The sequence below is a fragment of the Otolemur garnettii genome, unplaced genomic scaffold (assembly GCF_000181295.1).
Source record: "Otolemur garnettii isolate 467f Iridium unplaced genomic scaffold, OtoGar3 scaffold00164, whole genome shotgun sequence".
Classification (NCBI taxonomy): Eukaryota; Metazoa; Chordata; class Mammalia; order Primates; family Galagidae; genus Otolemur; species Otolemur garnettii.
The window spans coordinates 671,460-684,198 of NW_003852559.1; the positions used below are offsets into that span (position 1 = coordinate 671,460).

Sequence of the window (12,739 nt, forward strand, 5' to 3'; positions counted from 1 at the left end):
TCAGTTATGATACGCTTCTTGAAGCGATAAAATAATAATATGTTTGTGGGGGTTGGAATATTATCAAGAATAAAATAACGTGCAGCCATAAAGAAAGATGGAGACTTTGTGTCCTTCATGTTCACATGGATGGAGCTAGAAAATGTTCTTCTTAGCAAAGTATCACAAGAATGGAAGAAAAAGTATCCAATGTACACAACCCTATTATGAAATTAATTTATATCTTTTATATGAAAGCTATAACCTAATAACAGCCTAAGAATACAGGGAGGGGGGAGGGAGAGGGGACGGGAGAATGGGTGGAGGGAGGGGGATTAGAGGGATCACTTCTGAGGTTTATCTTACAAGGGTACAAGTGAATCTTTCTAAGAGTAGAATGTGAACGTTTTAAAACAATAATTAAGAAAATGACATGAAGGCTATGTTAACCAGTTTGATGGAAGTGTTTTGGATTGTGTGTGAAAACCCCACACTGTACCCCAGAAGTGCATTAATGTACATAGTTACCATTCAATAAAAAAAATTAAAAACAAAAGAATAAAATAAAGTAAAAAATATAAAGACACTGTTTTATTAATGAGGATGAGTTAATAACCTCTAAAAATATTTTTAAAAACTTCTGTGCCTGCATTTGAGATAGCAAAATTTATACAGTAGAACCTCTGTAAGTTGCCCCCTTCCCCAAGGGACTGTAACAAACTGGTCAACACGAGCAGTGAGGCTACTGTACTGATACATACACGTGCTTGTCAGGTCAGTGAAAATCAGGTCCATATAGGGAATGAGCAGTGTAGGGAGGTGGTCAACTATGGTGGTTCTACTGTATTATAACAAATGCAGTTAAAAATTTTAATGGTAACTTTAGGAAAAACTATGCCATTAGTGTGTGGGACTGAATGAGTGTGAAGAAACGACTCCTGCTACAGTGTGACTTCTGTTTGAGTACCTATACTGAATGCAACTGTTTCTAAAGAACTGAATTGAGGACCTTTCTTTTCCTTTATCTTTAATCCTCAGTAATAATGATACTATCTTTAAAAAAATCTTCCAATGTAATAGTCTTTCAACTTTCTTTGCTTGAATTACTTTTTTGCATAAATTTTACATTATTTTATTGTTTTTTCAATAAGGTTCAAGTACAGTGAGTTTTCAAGAGAGATTTTATAGTTTTTCTGCAAATAATAAATTGTCACTGAGTGTATTTGTAGTGTTGCTTATTTTCACATTATGCATTTATCTAGCACTGTCCTCTTTTAAAATATTTTTAAAATTTCAAATATTAAGGGGGGGGGGCTGAAGTAGTGGCTCATGCTTATATAGTCTTAGCATTCTGGGAGGCCAAGGTGGGAGGATTGCTTGAGTTCACGAGTTTGAAACCAGCCTGAGCAAAAAGTGAGACCCCCCCCCATCTCCACTAAAAACAGAAAAACTGAGGTCAGAGTTGAAAACCTGAGTCCAAGAGTTGGAAGTTGCTGTGAGCTATGACACCATAGCACTTTACCCAGGGTGATAGCTTGAGACTCTGTCTCAAAAAAAAAAAAATTAAGGGGGTACAAATGGTTACATAGATTGCTTTTGTAATGCTTCAGCCATGGCTGTAAATGTCCCCACCACCCAAATAGTGGTCATTGTACCTGTTAGGGAAGTTTTTTCCCCTCCTCTCCTCCCTCCTTCTCTCTGCCCCCTCTGTGCACATCCAGCACTGTTCTTACAGTGAGCAGTTTCTATAATTTCTTACCCATGTTAAAGATGGTTTAGCATTATACCCTTAATGTCTTTTAGAAGTGGCTAACAAAATTCTGCACCTAATTGTTAGGCAATATTTTTGAGAAAGTGATATTTTAATTTGCTTTATTGATATGCCATTAACATCCTTTAGTTTAAAACTTCTACCACTGACAAGTCCCTTAGGTCATGTACATACACTGTAATACTTAAGTAGCAGCAAAAGAAAGCCTGTGATTTTAAAAAAGATATTATAAATAAATTGGTAGTTACCTGTATGGAATAATTCAGTGTAATTAATAATGATATATATACATACATAATTTCTAAAAAACCTTATACTAATCAAGAAAAATTTGCCATACTTTGCTTCTTGTATCAGGGAATGAAGATAGGTGTATTACATGTCTAAGTTAAAACATCGTAACTTATACTTTAAACTGAGCCATCCTGTCGACCAGGGGAGTAAAGTCTTTTAGTGAGTATAAAGATGTATAACACTTGTTTAAGACCCTATGGTGAAAATGGAAAGTTAAGTACCTGCTAAATGCAGAATCAAGAAGCTGCCTGTACATGTTGCTGAATAGCTTGGTAATTGATTAAGACTATGTTTCTCAAACTTGAGTATAACATAAATCCTTTCAAGGGGGAAAAAAGCTCTAATAAAAGATACAGATGTTGACTAAGCTATTCAGTTTATAGGTCTTTTAAAAATTGCAGATGCAACAGTACATATCCATAAAATACACATAAAGATTATATGATTGCAAATTTGTAAATTCAATACCAAGAAGGATATGAAACCAATTACATTAAAGTTAACAACCTAATATGGAGGATCATAACCTTCTGCTATATTGGCAGTTCTTTGAAGTTGTTGGGTGATGTGGTCACTGCCCCATCCCTTTCTCTCTGTCCTAGTTGTCAGTTTTCTGTTCTGAGAACATGGTTTTTTCCCCAAATAATAATACTTGACACTAATTTGCATAACATATGCAGACACAGACCTTGTTTCGTGATTATAATCCAGATGATACACTATATGCTTCAATAAAATTTTAGCTTATCATTGAAAAAACTTTCTAAAAGCAGTCTCATAGAGAATGTTCAGGTGTCTGAAGGACTTGCCTCTTGTTCCCCTTTTTCTCCTTCTCCTAAGTTTGAGAAACACTGGAGCTTTAGAAATAGCTCAGCCCCTCATTTATTGGAATGATCTGTTTTGTTGTCGGGAGAAAAGCTGGTCTTTTGATGAGACAGAGAGGCCAGGTTCAACCACTGCATCTGCTGCCTCTTCTGGGGAGGCTCCTCCTTTTTCTTTGAACTCTCCAACATTCATTGAAACTTACTTTTGATGATACTCATTCACCTTTCCTCCTGTGTGATTGTTTTATGCCTAGATTAAAGGTATATTGAGGGCAGAAATGGTCTTTCCCATTGACTACTCATTTAATACTCGCTGATTTTAAAGGTCAAATCAGATTTATATTCCTTTTTGCTTTGCAGTAAAACCAGTCTAGTCAGACAGCATAACGAAAGTAACAGATGACTTTATTGAGATTAATTCTGTTCTTAAGAGTTAAATACACACCAAGAATGTGAAAAATGCTTCAAAGGAAGTATTTCTTGGCAGCAGTCAAGGGCAGCTATAGCCCCGTTTTGATTATGTGGTTTTGCTAGCTTTTACTGGTTTTATATAATTTAATCATTTTTAGATGGGGCGCCATAAAGGCTTAAAAAGTGAACTACAGAATTATTTTCAAATTAACACTAAGGTATGATTCTTTTTTTTTTTTTTGAGTCAGTGGGAATATCTGTCATAAATTTTAAAAAATCTCATTGTGCTATTAAATCATTTTAATGAAACATAATCCCAGAAAATAAGGATTTACTATTGTTAGAGGCACTTAATCATCTTCACTTAACTCTTTGTATTTATCCTCAACTTTCTTATTCCTTTACATTTAGACACATACAGGAGAAAAGGAGAAAGTCTGCCCATACTGTGGTCAGAAATTTGCTAGCAGCGGTACCCTGAGAGTTCACATCCGGAGCCACACAGGTATGAGGACGGTGACTGGCGTGGAAAACAACTCGGAGAAACCACATGCTTCCAAGACAGGAAATACTGTCAGAGCACAAAATATCTCCCAGATTAAGAACCAATCCTGTCTGTTTTCTCTCATTTAAAGTATTATAAAACCCATTTTCTATCCTAGAAGGATTTTGAATAAGTGTATTTTTTCAAATTAAGTAAAATGTCTAAAATGAACATTAGGTTTTAAATGTTTGATTGTGATATAACTTACCTTCTATATGATTTTAACAGATGGAATGGGGAAAGACTGTTTCATTTTTTAAGAGAAGGTTAAGGGCTTCCTCTTGTAATCCCTCCTATAACTCCTGTCAAATGTGACCTTTTAAAATTGAAAAAGTCCTTGGAATGTTGCTTGAATGCTGTAGGATTTTATTGCATGCAAGAGTATCGTGACTGTAATGTCTCTTAAGCCATGGATTTCTTCTTAAAGGGTTCCCTTCTTCTCTTACCAGTTCCTAGGAAATTTCTCCACTATGTCCTAGTGAGAAGTGAAGGAACAACTAAATATTCTTGAAAGAACCTTTTCTAGATTTTATTTATTATGTAGACAAGTACTTGAAAAAACTTGAAAGAATACTTAATTTTGGTAACCAGATGATTTTACAGTAGTCTGACAACTTTTATCAGTAGCCAGACTAGTTGTGTGGTGAGCTACATAACTGGATTGTACAGCTGAAGCTTCCTAGTTAAGCTTCCTAGTTAAGAGCCACGGGGTTTGTCTTGTTTACCATTGTAACCCCAGCACTTAGCAGTGTCCAACACAATTATTATGTTGTGAAATTAAGTAGGCCAAAGAAACATTAGACATAGAGGAAGGGGTAACAGTGGAATATAAACTCTTATTTTGGAAATTTTCTGGCTAAAGCTAAAAGACAAATGGTCAACTTAGTATTTGTTATCTTAGAATAGGCACTTAAATACTTTTAAATGAAAAGCATGATCCAGAACAGATGATGTTATTATTCCATAATAATGTTGATCTTAAGAAGGAAAGAGGCCTTATTGATTAGAAGTCATCTACAGAAAGTGAGACTTTCAGCACAAAGTTTTGCTGAAGCAGAGTGGCAAAAAGAAGGGGAGGGAGAAGCTTGTGGAAATGAGCAACAGAGCCACAGTGAGGGCAGGTGTGCTTGAAGGAGTGCCAGCGCGGCGGCACCCGCGTCCTGATGGGGCAGAAGAAGCAAGTGAGGATGATAGAGGGGCAGAGAGTTCTGAAATTTGGAGCCAACCCCTGATGTCACTGGACAGCCCTCTCTTTTGGGTGTATTTGGGGCTGGTGTGGAGTTGCGGGGAGGTAAGGGCAAGAATGAGATCAACAGCTGTCCACTCGGTATCAGTAATTCTTGGAAGATCTCTTTTTGCCACACTTAGAGACTTCATGTCTGTGTGTGCGTCCTTGTGTATATAATTTATGTATGGGAAGATGGCAATTAAGCAATTGGTAAAGTATATTATACCTAGATATCAGAATAATAAGTTTTTAATAATGCCCATGATGTAATTGTATTTGTTTAGTATAGTGTGTGTTTGTGAAAAGTAGGATCTTACGTTGTTCAGAATACATGAAAACAGAGGTTCCAGCACAGAAAAGATGAACCCAGTCAAGTTAAGCACTTGATTATTCCACATAATTCTGTTCTTGAGAATTCATTTTACTCATTAGCACTTAAACTAGTAATTACTCCTAAAATTAATTATTATTATCCTTTACAAAGTTGCAAAGATAAGAGGATTTTTTTTGAGCTTCAAGAATTCTGTTAAAAATGTTAAATATATGTCATGTTTTTATTGTTTTATTTTAATACTGTGCTCTAATCTTTGTTGTGTATAATTTAAAGAATATTCTGAAATCAAAATAATTTTATATATGATTTTGTTATTTATTGTGTGCCTGAATCTGGGTCAAATGTTGGTACAGATTCTGTCCTGTTAAATGTGGCTTCTGATTAAGAGAACTGTCCATCTAAATTCAGATAGCAGTGCTGAGGCACAGTGAACCAGCACATATGGTTACATAGATTGAGATAGATTTTATACAGGTATATACATGTATAGCCAGGTTTTTCTGTTTAAAATCAGAATTATTTCACTTTCTTATTTTATGATTCTTTTTTGGGTTATTTTGTTGTCAAGCCTGTGCTCTCAGTGACAACTGCCTGGCAGCGTGGCTTCAGGGTGTTGGAAGTGGTTGGTGCCTGTGGAATGTGGCTGACTGCAGAGACCTAGCTGGTGGCTGGCATCTGGGCTTCCATAATGGTCTTGGCACAGATTTCTCTTCTGCATGAACAAATGATGCATTTGCTTTTCTCTTATTTGCTTTGTTCTATCCCCCAACTGATATGCATACTTTATTCTCCTAAGCTACAACCTGACTTAAAGAACACTAGGGCTTATGCAGTTATTTCACTACTGTGACAGCTGTGCTCTTAATATTTTGAGTGCTGTAAATTCATTTGTTTCTCTCTTTACATTATTTTTCTTTATGAAGGCATGTGTTTAAACCCTTTCTCAATGCTAGGTCTAGTGAGTTATGGTTGTGCTATAGCATGACATAGGTAAGGGTCATGCCCTCTTTTGTAGGAAGCGTTTAGTTATATTTTATCTAGGGAGGACACAGTGAAGTGGTAGGAGCTTGCGGGAAGCTGGGGTGGGGACAGTCAGGAGAGGACAGCTGATGCAGAGTCTGTGGAGCAGGGCCCTCTGGATCAGTGAGATGACTTTCATACATCACCGTGCGTTTCAAGTGCTTTCAGCTTAATTTCTGAGTATTACAAAGACAGTACTTAAGGATTAGGATTTGATAAAATTGATACATTTACTTCATCAAGGCTGTTCTCAAGTGAGACTGGCATTTATTTCTTCTGTGAGTGTGAAGCTATGAAGACAGCGTTAGTCTGACCACTGTCTTGATATATACCAAGGCACAAGCAGTTCTACCACCCTTACTTTTGTACCATTAGTGTAAATGTTAAGGTGGTAAAAAAGGGCAAATCATGTATGTAAAAGTTGTTAGGACCTTGTAGACCTTGTGGAAGAGTCTTGTGTCCCTCTTGATCTTATACTCTTAATGTTCCCCTTAGCCAATGGCAAATACCCAGAAAAAACAAGTGTGGGGTATGCGTGTGTGTGTGTGTGTGTGTGTGGGGAAAATGGTGTCAGCCGTGCTCATGAAGACCCAGCTGACAGGACAGACGCTCTGACAGGGGCCATTGCTCTTATTTGATCGCTCAGAGTAGTATTGTTTCTCACTGTTGCTCTGGCTTTCTTGATAATAAAACCTCAACTGTTTGCTGCTGCTGCTGCTTCTGCTGAAGTCCGTGAATGTCATCATCATGGCCTTTCCCGGAATCTGGGTTTTAGAATGGATTTTGCCATCTCTGACACTACTTTTGTATAGGAGTTGTCTGCTGTTTGTCTGATAATGTTATGTCCGTGGTAGCAAACAGAAAAATACTAAGGGTTTCTAAATTTGTGCATATTTGTAGGTATAGAAACTTAAGTAGAACTTAACTCTAAAACATACCTGCAGTTAGCAAAAACCAGAACTTCTCTTAAAGATTATCCTATCAGCAAGATGTTTACTGATGTTTGAAATTATTTATTGGGGTTTTGGAGATTCTGACTTATCATGAGATGAGGTAACTTTTTCCATTTAGAGAGTTGCCCTGCTTTGTAGAAACAGGGCTCAGTGGGGTTCCTGCTCAACCCTCCTCTACTGAGGGAGTCACCCTGGCATAATGGAAAGAGACTCCCACTACTTACTGGTTGTGTACTTTTGAGCAAATTGCTTAATCTCTCTGAGCCCAATTTTATGTTATAAAGTCTATGTGAGGAATAAATGAAATCATGTCTGTGAAATAATTAGTGCTAGTTTATAATAGATAAGCAGTTAATTGCCATAAGTAGTGTATCTAAAATTCTTCTTTTTAATATTGACCGTTGTTAAGACTGCCTTTCCAAAGTTAAATGAATTGTGTTTATTAACATTGGGCAGCAACTCTTCACTGAATGATATAACTTCTTACAGTATTATTTTCTCTTTTTCTTTTTAGTATTTCTTCCTTATAGGACATCATACTGAGAATTTTATGTTTAATATCTTTTCCTGTTCTTTCTTTCAACTTTATCAAGATCTTAAATTGTCAAACATGAGAGAGTTTCACTTTGTTGCCTGCAGTAGAGTGCCATGGTGTCACAGCTCACAGCAACCTCAAACTCATGGGCTTAAGCGCTTCTCTTGCCTCAGCCTCCCATGCAGCTGGGACTACAGGCATCTGCCACAATGCCCAGCTGTTTTTAGAGATGGGGGTCTTGCTCTGGCTCAGGCTGGTCTCAAACCCGTGAGCTCAGGCAATCCACCAGCCTCAGCCTCCCAGAGTGCTAGGAGGCATGAGCCACCATGCCCACTTTAACTTTGTTTTATAAATGTAATCTTGATTGATGGTTGATAAGGAATTAATATCATAGTGTCTGACATAATTATGGGATGTTTAAAATACATTAATTTGGGGAAAATGAATTTTAGATGGCTAAGCTATGTTTCTGATGAACTAAGCCTTCTTTTCAATAATATTGAATATTTTCAATATTCTGAACCGCTAATAACCTTTTTTGGAATTAAATTGTAGTGTCTTCCACAATGCTTCTTATAAATTTAGTTTGCCTTTAGTTGTCATATTAAAAGTTGGCCTAAGCTTTTAAAATTCACACCACCTTATTAGGCATAAATACAAAGTATTTGATTTTTAAGTCTAAAAGAGAGTATAGGCTTGAAGTTTGTTTTATAAAAAGAACATTCTGTTCTTAGAAGAACTGTTTTACAATAGCAAAAAATTGGTAAAGAGCGTATACATCTAATACTGAAGGTATTGGTTAAGTTATAGTATTTCTAGAAATTGGAATATTGTGCAGACAATAAAAATGATATTATAGATGTATATTAATTAAGAGGAAAAGAAATGAGAACGATAAATTACAAAAATGGAGTAATATATTTTTATAAGAGTATAAAACATTTGCTTATTAAAGTCTAGAAGATTATATACTTAATCATTTCTTGGTTAGAATATCCTAGGATTATTTCTTTGTGTTGTAAACTTGGGTAGCTTGTAGTTTTAATTTTTTGTTTGCTAATTTTCATAATAATTTTTCTTATATAGTAAAAATATTTAAAGTATATCAATCTTATATCATGATTATGCAGGTAGCCGTTGTTATATATTACTAGAATATTCATACTAAAGTCCTTAGGTGTGAAATGTCTGTGAATCTTACTTCAAGTGGGCCAAGAAAATGAAGTCCGTGTAAAAATGTATGTTGGAAGAGAGAAATGAGGCTGAGAAAGCAAGTACGGGAAAGGTTCACAAGCATTAAACCAAAGCGGGTGTATAGTGTTCATTGTTCTGTTCTTCCAGTATTTCATCAGGTTTGAAATTTTCACAATTAAAAATAAATGGGGGGGGGTGTTTTATTTGAATGAAAACAACAGAGTGGAAGCAGAAGCCACCTGAGTGTAGCAGAGAACTCTTCCTGAACATGCACTTTTCTAGCTTCGGTCCTGCTCACATCTGCCCCAGAGCCTAACTGCTTCATCAGAAGACTTAGAATCCTTCAATATAAACGACTTTTTGTTGTTTTGTTTTTGTTTTCTTACAGTTGTACTGCTTAGAGAAAACTCATAATCTTCAAAGAAGCCAAATGTCATTACTTCATGTTTAATTCTTTCAAGCATGCAAGGTTCATCTCCTTGAAGGAAGAATTTTGTGAAACTTACCATTTTCTGTATTTTTCAGACATTTTCTTTGAAATGTATTGGAAAGCATAAGCAGCATGCATGGAAGGCATTTGTCTTTTGTAAGAGACTGTGTAAACTGAGGAGGCTCGAATTGAGGAGGCTCGCCCGTTCTATGATCCTACCTAAACCTTGCATTGGCTTCTCCTTGCCTTGCCCACAGTGCCTCCCCTGCGTTTCACAGGAGATTCCCCCTCACCTTTACATCCCAGCCCGGCTCACTTTCACTTTCCTCCCGTCTCCAATTAAGTGCTACTTTCTCTATGACCTGTTCCCTGACCTGTCCCTGATTCTGCCCCCCGTTAGATAGGCATGCTCCATGCTCCTGTGCTTCCCTCAACACAGCACCCTCCCGACTGACCTCTGCCGTAGTCACCTTCAGTAGTCTGTCGGATCTTGGTTTCCTTGGAGTTATGCCTATAGCAGATACCTTAACTTTTTTTTACCATTCAACACCCTAGGTGGCATAGAACTTATGAGTGCTTGTTGAGTAAATAAAAGAACCTACAAATTGATTGCAGTACCTGTGAGATAGTGAAAAAGATGCTGGCTTCAGAGTGAGCATTCCCAAATTTGAATCCAAATTTAATTGACAATAAAATCAGTTTTTCATACAATAACCAGAACGATCTGTGGAATTCTCTTTGGGAAATGCTAACACTAAAAAAGAAAATGCTAAACTTCCTAATCTGTGCGCTGGGCCCACCCACATTTGTTTTCCTTTCCATTCTTCACCCTGTTGCTTCATCATGTACTTGGTGGGAAAGCAAATTGTATAACAAATTATCCTTAATAACATAATTCAAGATCTAGGACACCAGTGCCCATAACTTCACAGTGTTTAAGTGAGGGAATAAGGGGCAGTATCTGGCCAACCAGTACCAGATCAACTGTGATGGATTCCAGCTTGGAGTTGCCTACTTTTAAAATTTCTCATTAGGAAAAGGTAGAGGAAATTGATCCTGACAAGGGCCCTATCCGTTTTGTTAGTCAAGGGTGAGTCTCTGTTATTGGAACTAGAATGACTATACTTTGAATATACTGAAATGTGATGAGATTTTTATGGAGTTAATAGTCTTTTAATTTTTACTTAGTATGTTAAAAGAATCAATTTTATATTTTAGTAATATTCAAACTATCAATAATTTAGGAAGTCAGTTTTTTTTATGACACTGAATAACACTCATTTTTATAAAGAAATATGATACCAGTTTATGTTTCTTCCTTTCAGTTTACTGGTTGGTATCTTTGAACATTTCCTACCCAGTACAGTGATAGTATTGTTTAGTGTAGCATGAAAGGCAGTTTCTTTCATACATATTAATTTTATTAGTACAGGTATTTTTTTTAATTATCTCATGTCTAATGATCATTCTACAAAACAGTGATAGATTAGCTATTGGATAATTACTTGCCTTTTAAAGTTCTAGGAGTTTTAGTATTGATAGCTGTTTTTGCTTTTTGTTTATAGTATTTAATTTTTTTTAAATCCTCCAATGCCTTTATGTTATGATTGACCTATCCTTTACTACCTTAATAACCAGCTAGTTATACGCTGGCTTCACATTCTGCCTACGCTCTGCCCTCTCTCTCCACCCCCTATTTCCATTGCCACTATTCTGCAATTCTAGTGTGAAGTCTGACAAAACTTTAGTTTTTCCATTAACTTTGAAAACGTTATTTTTTGTAAACCTTCTATTTATCTTACAAAGTTCATTCGTTCAGCATAATTTGGTGATTAGAATAAGTATGTGAGAAGAGTGTATAAGATATCCTCTTTTTTAGATTTCAAAAACACTACTCCTGATTTTTAGAATAGAAAGGAATTTAGAAATTATCTAGTTAAAGCCTCTTATGTGAATTAATGCCCAGCAAAATGTAATGATTTGCCTGAGGTCATACAACTTGTATGTGGTTCATAAACTCTTTCTAATATATCACGTTGCTGATATTTTTATTTCTTATTTTTTAAGAAAAATACCCTCTAACCCTTAGTGTTACCCTTGAACTTACCATAGAATTACGAACATTCCTTTGATAACGTTTGACATATTATCTTGTTGATATATCAACCAGTTAAAGATAATAATCTTGACTTGGAGACTTAGGGGTCTGTTGTTTATTACCCAGGGTCTAACTGAAGACTTTAGGTAGGGAGAAACTTTCCCACTGCAAAATCAACTATTTATTCTTTGATACTAGTTATTAAATACTAAATTATTTACTAGTGCTTATATCTAAACTGTGGATTCTGGAATCAGAGTATAGGCTTCAGACTCCATTTTATTTATTTCTTCCCTGAGTGAGCTTTAATGATAAGTTGCTATTTTCTTCAAAACTTAGTTTCCTCATCTGAAAATGAAGGATAATAATAGTTATAATTGCATAGGATTGTTTTCAGGAACAAATGAAAATATATTTAAAAAACATTGTACAGTTCCTTCACAGTGCAAGCATGACAATGTGAGCTGTTGCTGCTGAAGTTGCTGCTGTGTTTTGTTTTAGTATTTCTTTCTACCCGTGTTTAATCGCAAGTATTCATACTCCCCTGTTTACACTGTCTGACCCTCTACTCTTCATGTTCACTATGCTCATCTTCCTATACATTTTAGCACAGAATACAGATCATCTGTACAATGTACTACATAGATGAGGGTTTGCTGTCAGACAGGGCTGGTTTGGGGTGAGTGAAGGGGCGTGTACGCTGTGTTGCTGTCATCGTCATTGGAGGGGAATGTTTAAGACTGTGCCTGGCGGGCAGCTCTGTAATTTATCATCTGGTTTCCTACGCTAGAATGACAGAGATGGCACTCTGTGGGTCAGCTGAAATAGTAGAGCACATTCTCCTGTTGGTTTATAGCTTCTTAGGGTCAGTGAGAGCTAGGGTTAATTCAGCAAGGGAATCCATGGACTGTGACATGAATTCCATCAGTTGTTCATAAATTATGAAAGAAATTCTAGGAGCTGCTTTTGGGTTTTTAAAGCTGTGGGCCAGAAGGTTAATTACTTGCCTACAGTTCCAACCAACTTTCCGTGTTAATAGATACCGGCTGTTTTGGCCCTTCTGTTCCAGGCTTGCTTGCACATTAATGTTTGAACGTAGTGATAAATCACTGTCTTAGTATATG

At 36.3% G+C, this 12,739-nt stretch overlaps 1 protein-coding gene across 3 annotated transcripts in view; it reads left to right on the forward strand.

The window, feature by feature from the left end:
• Nucleotides 1-12,739, forward strand: part of PRDM5 (PR/SET domain 5) — a 211,259-nt gene that overhangs the window by 119,945 nt on the left and 78,575 nt on the right. For all 3 annotated transcript variants that reach the window (XM_003800056.2, XM_003800057.2, XM_012811562.2), the window contains one exon: nt 3,691-3,784. In XM_003800056.2, the coding sequence (XP_003800104.1) occupies nt 3,691-3,784 (94 nt within the window). The remainder of the gene's footprint in view (nt 1-3,690; nt 3,785-12,739) is intronic.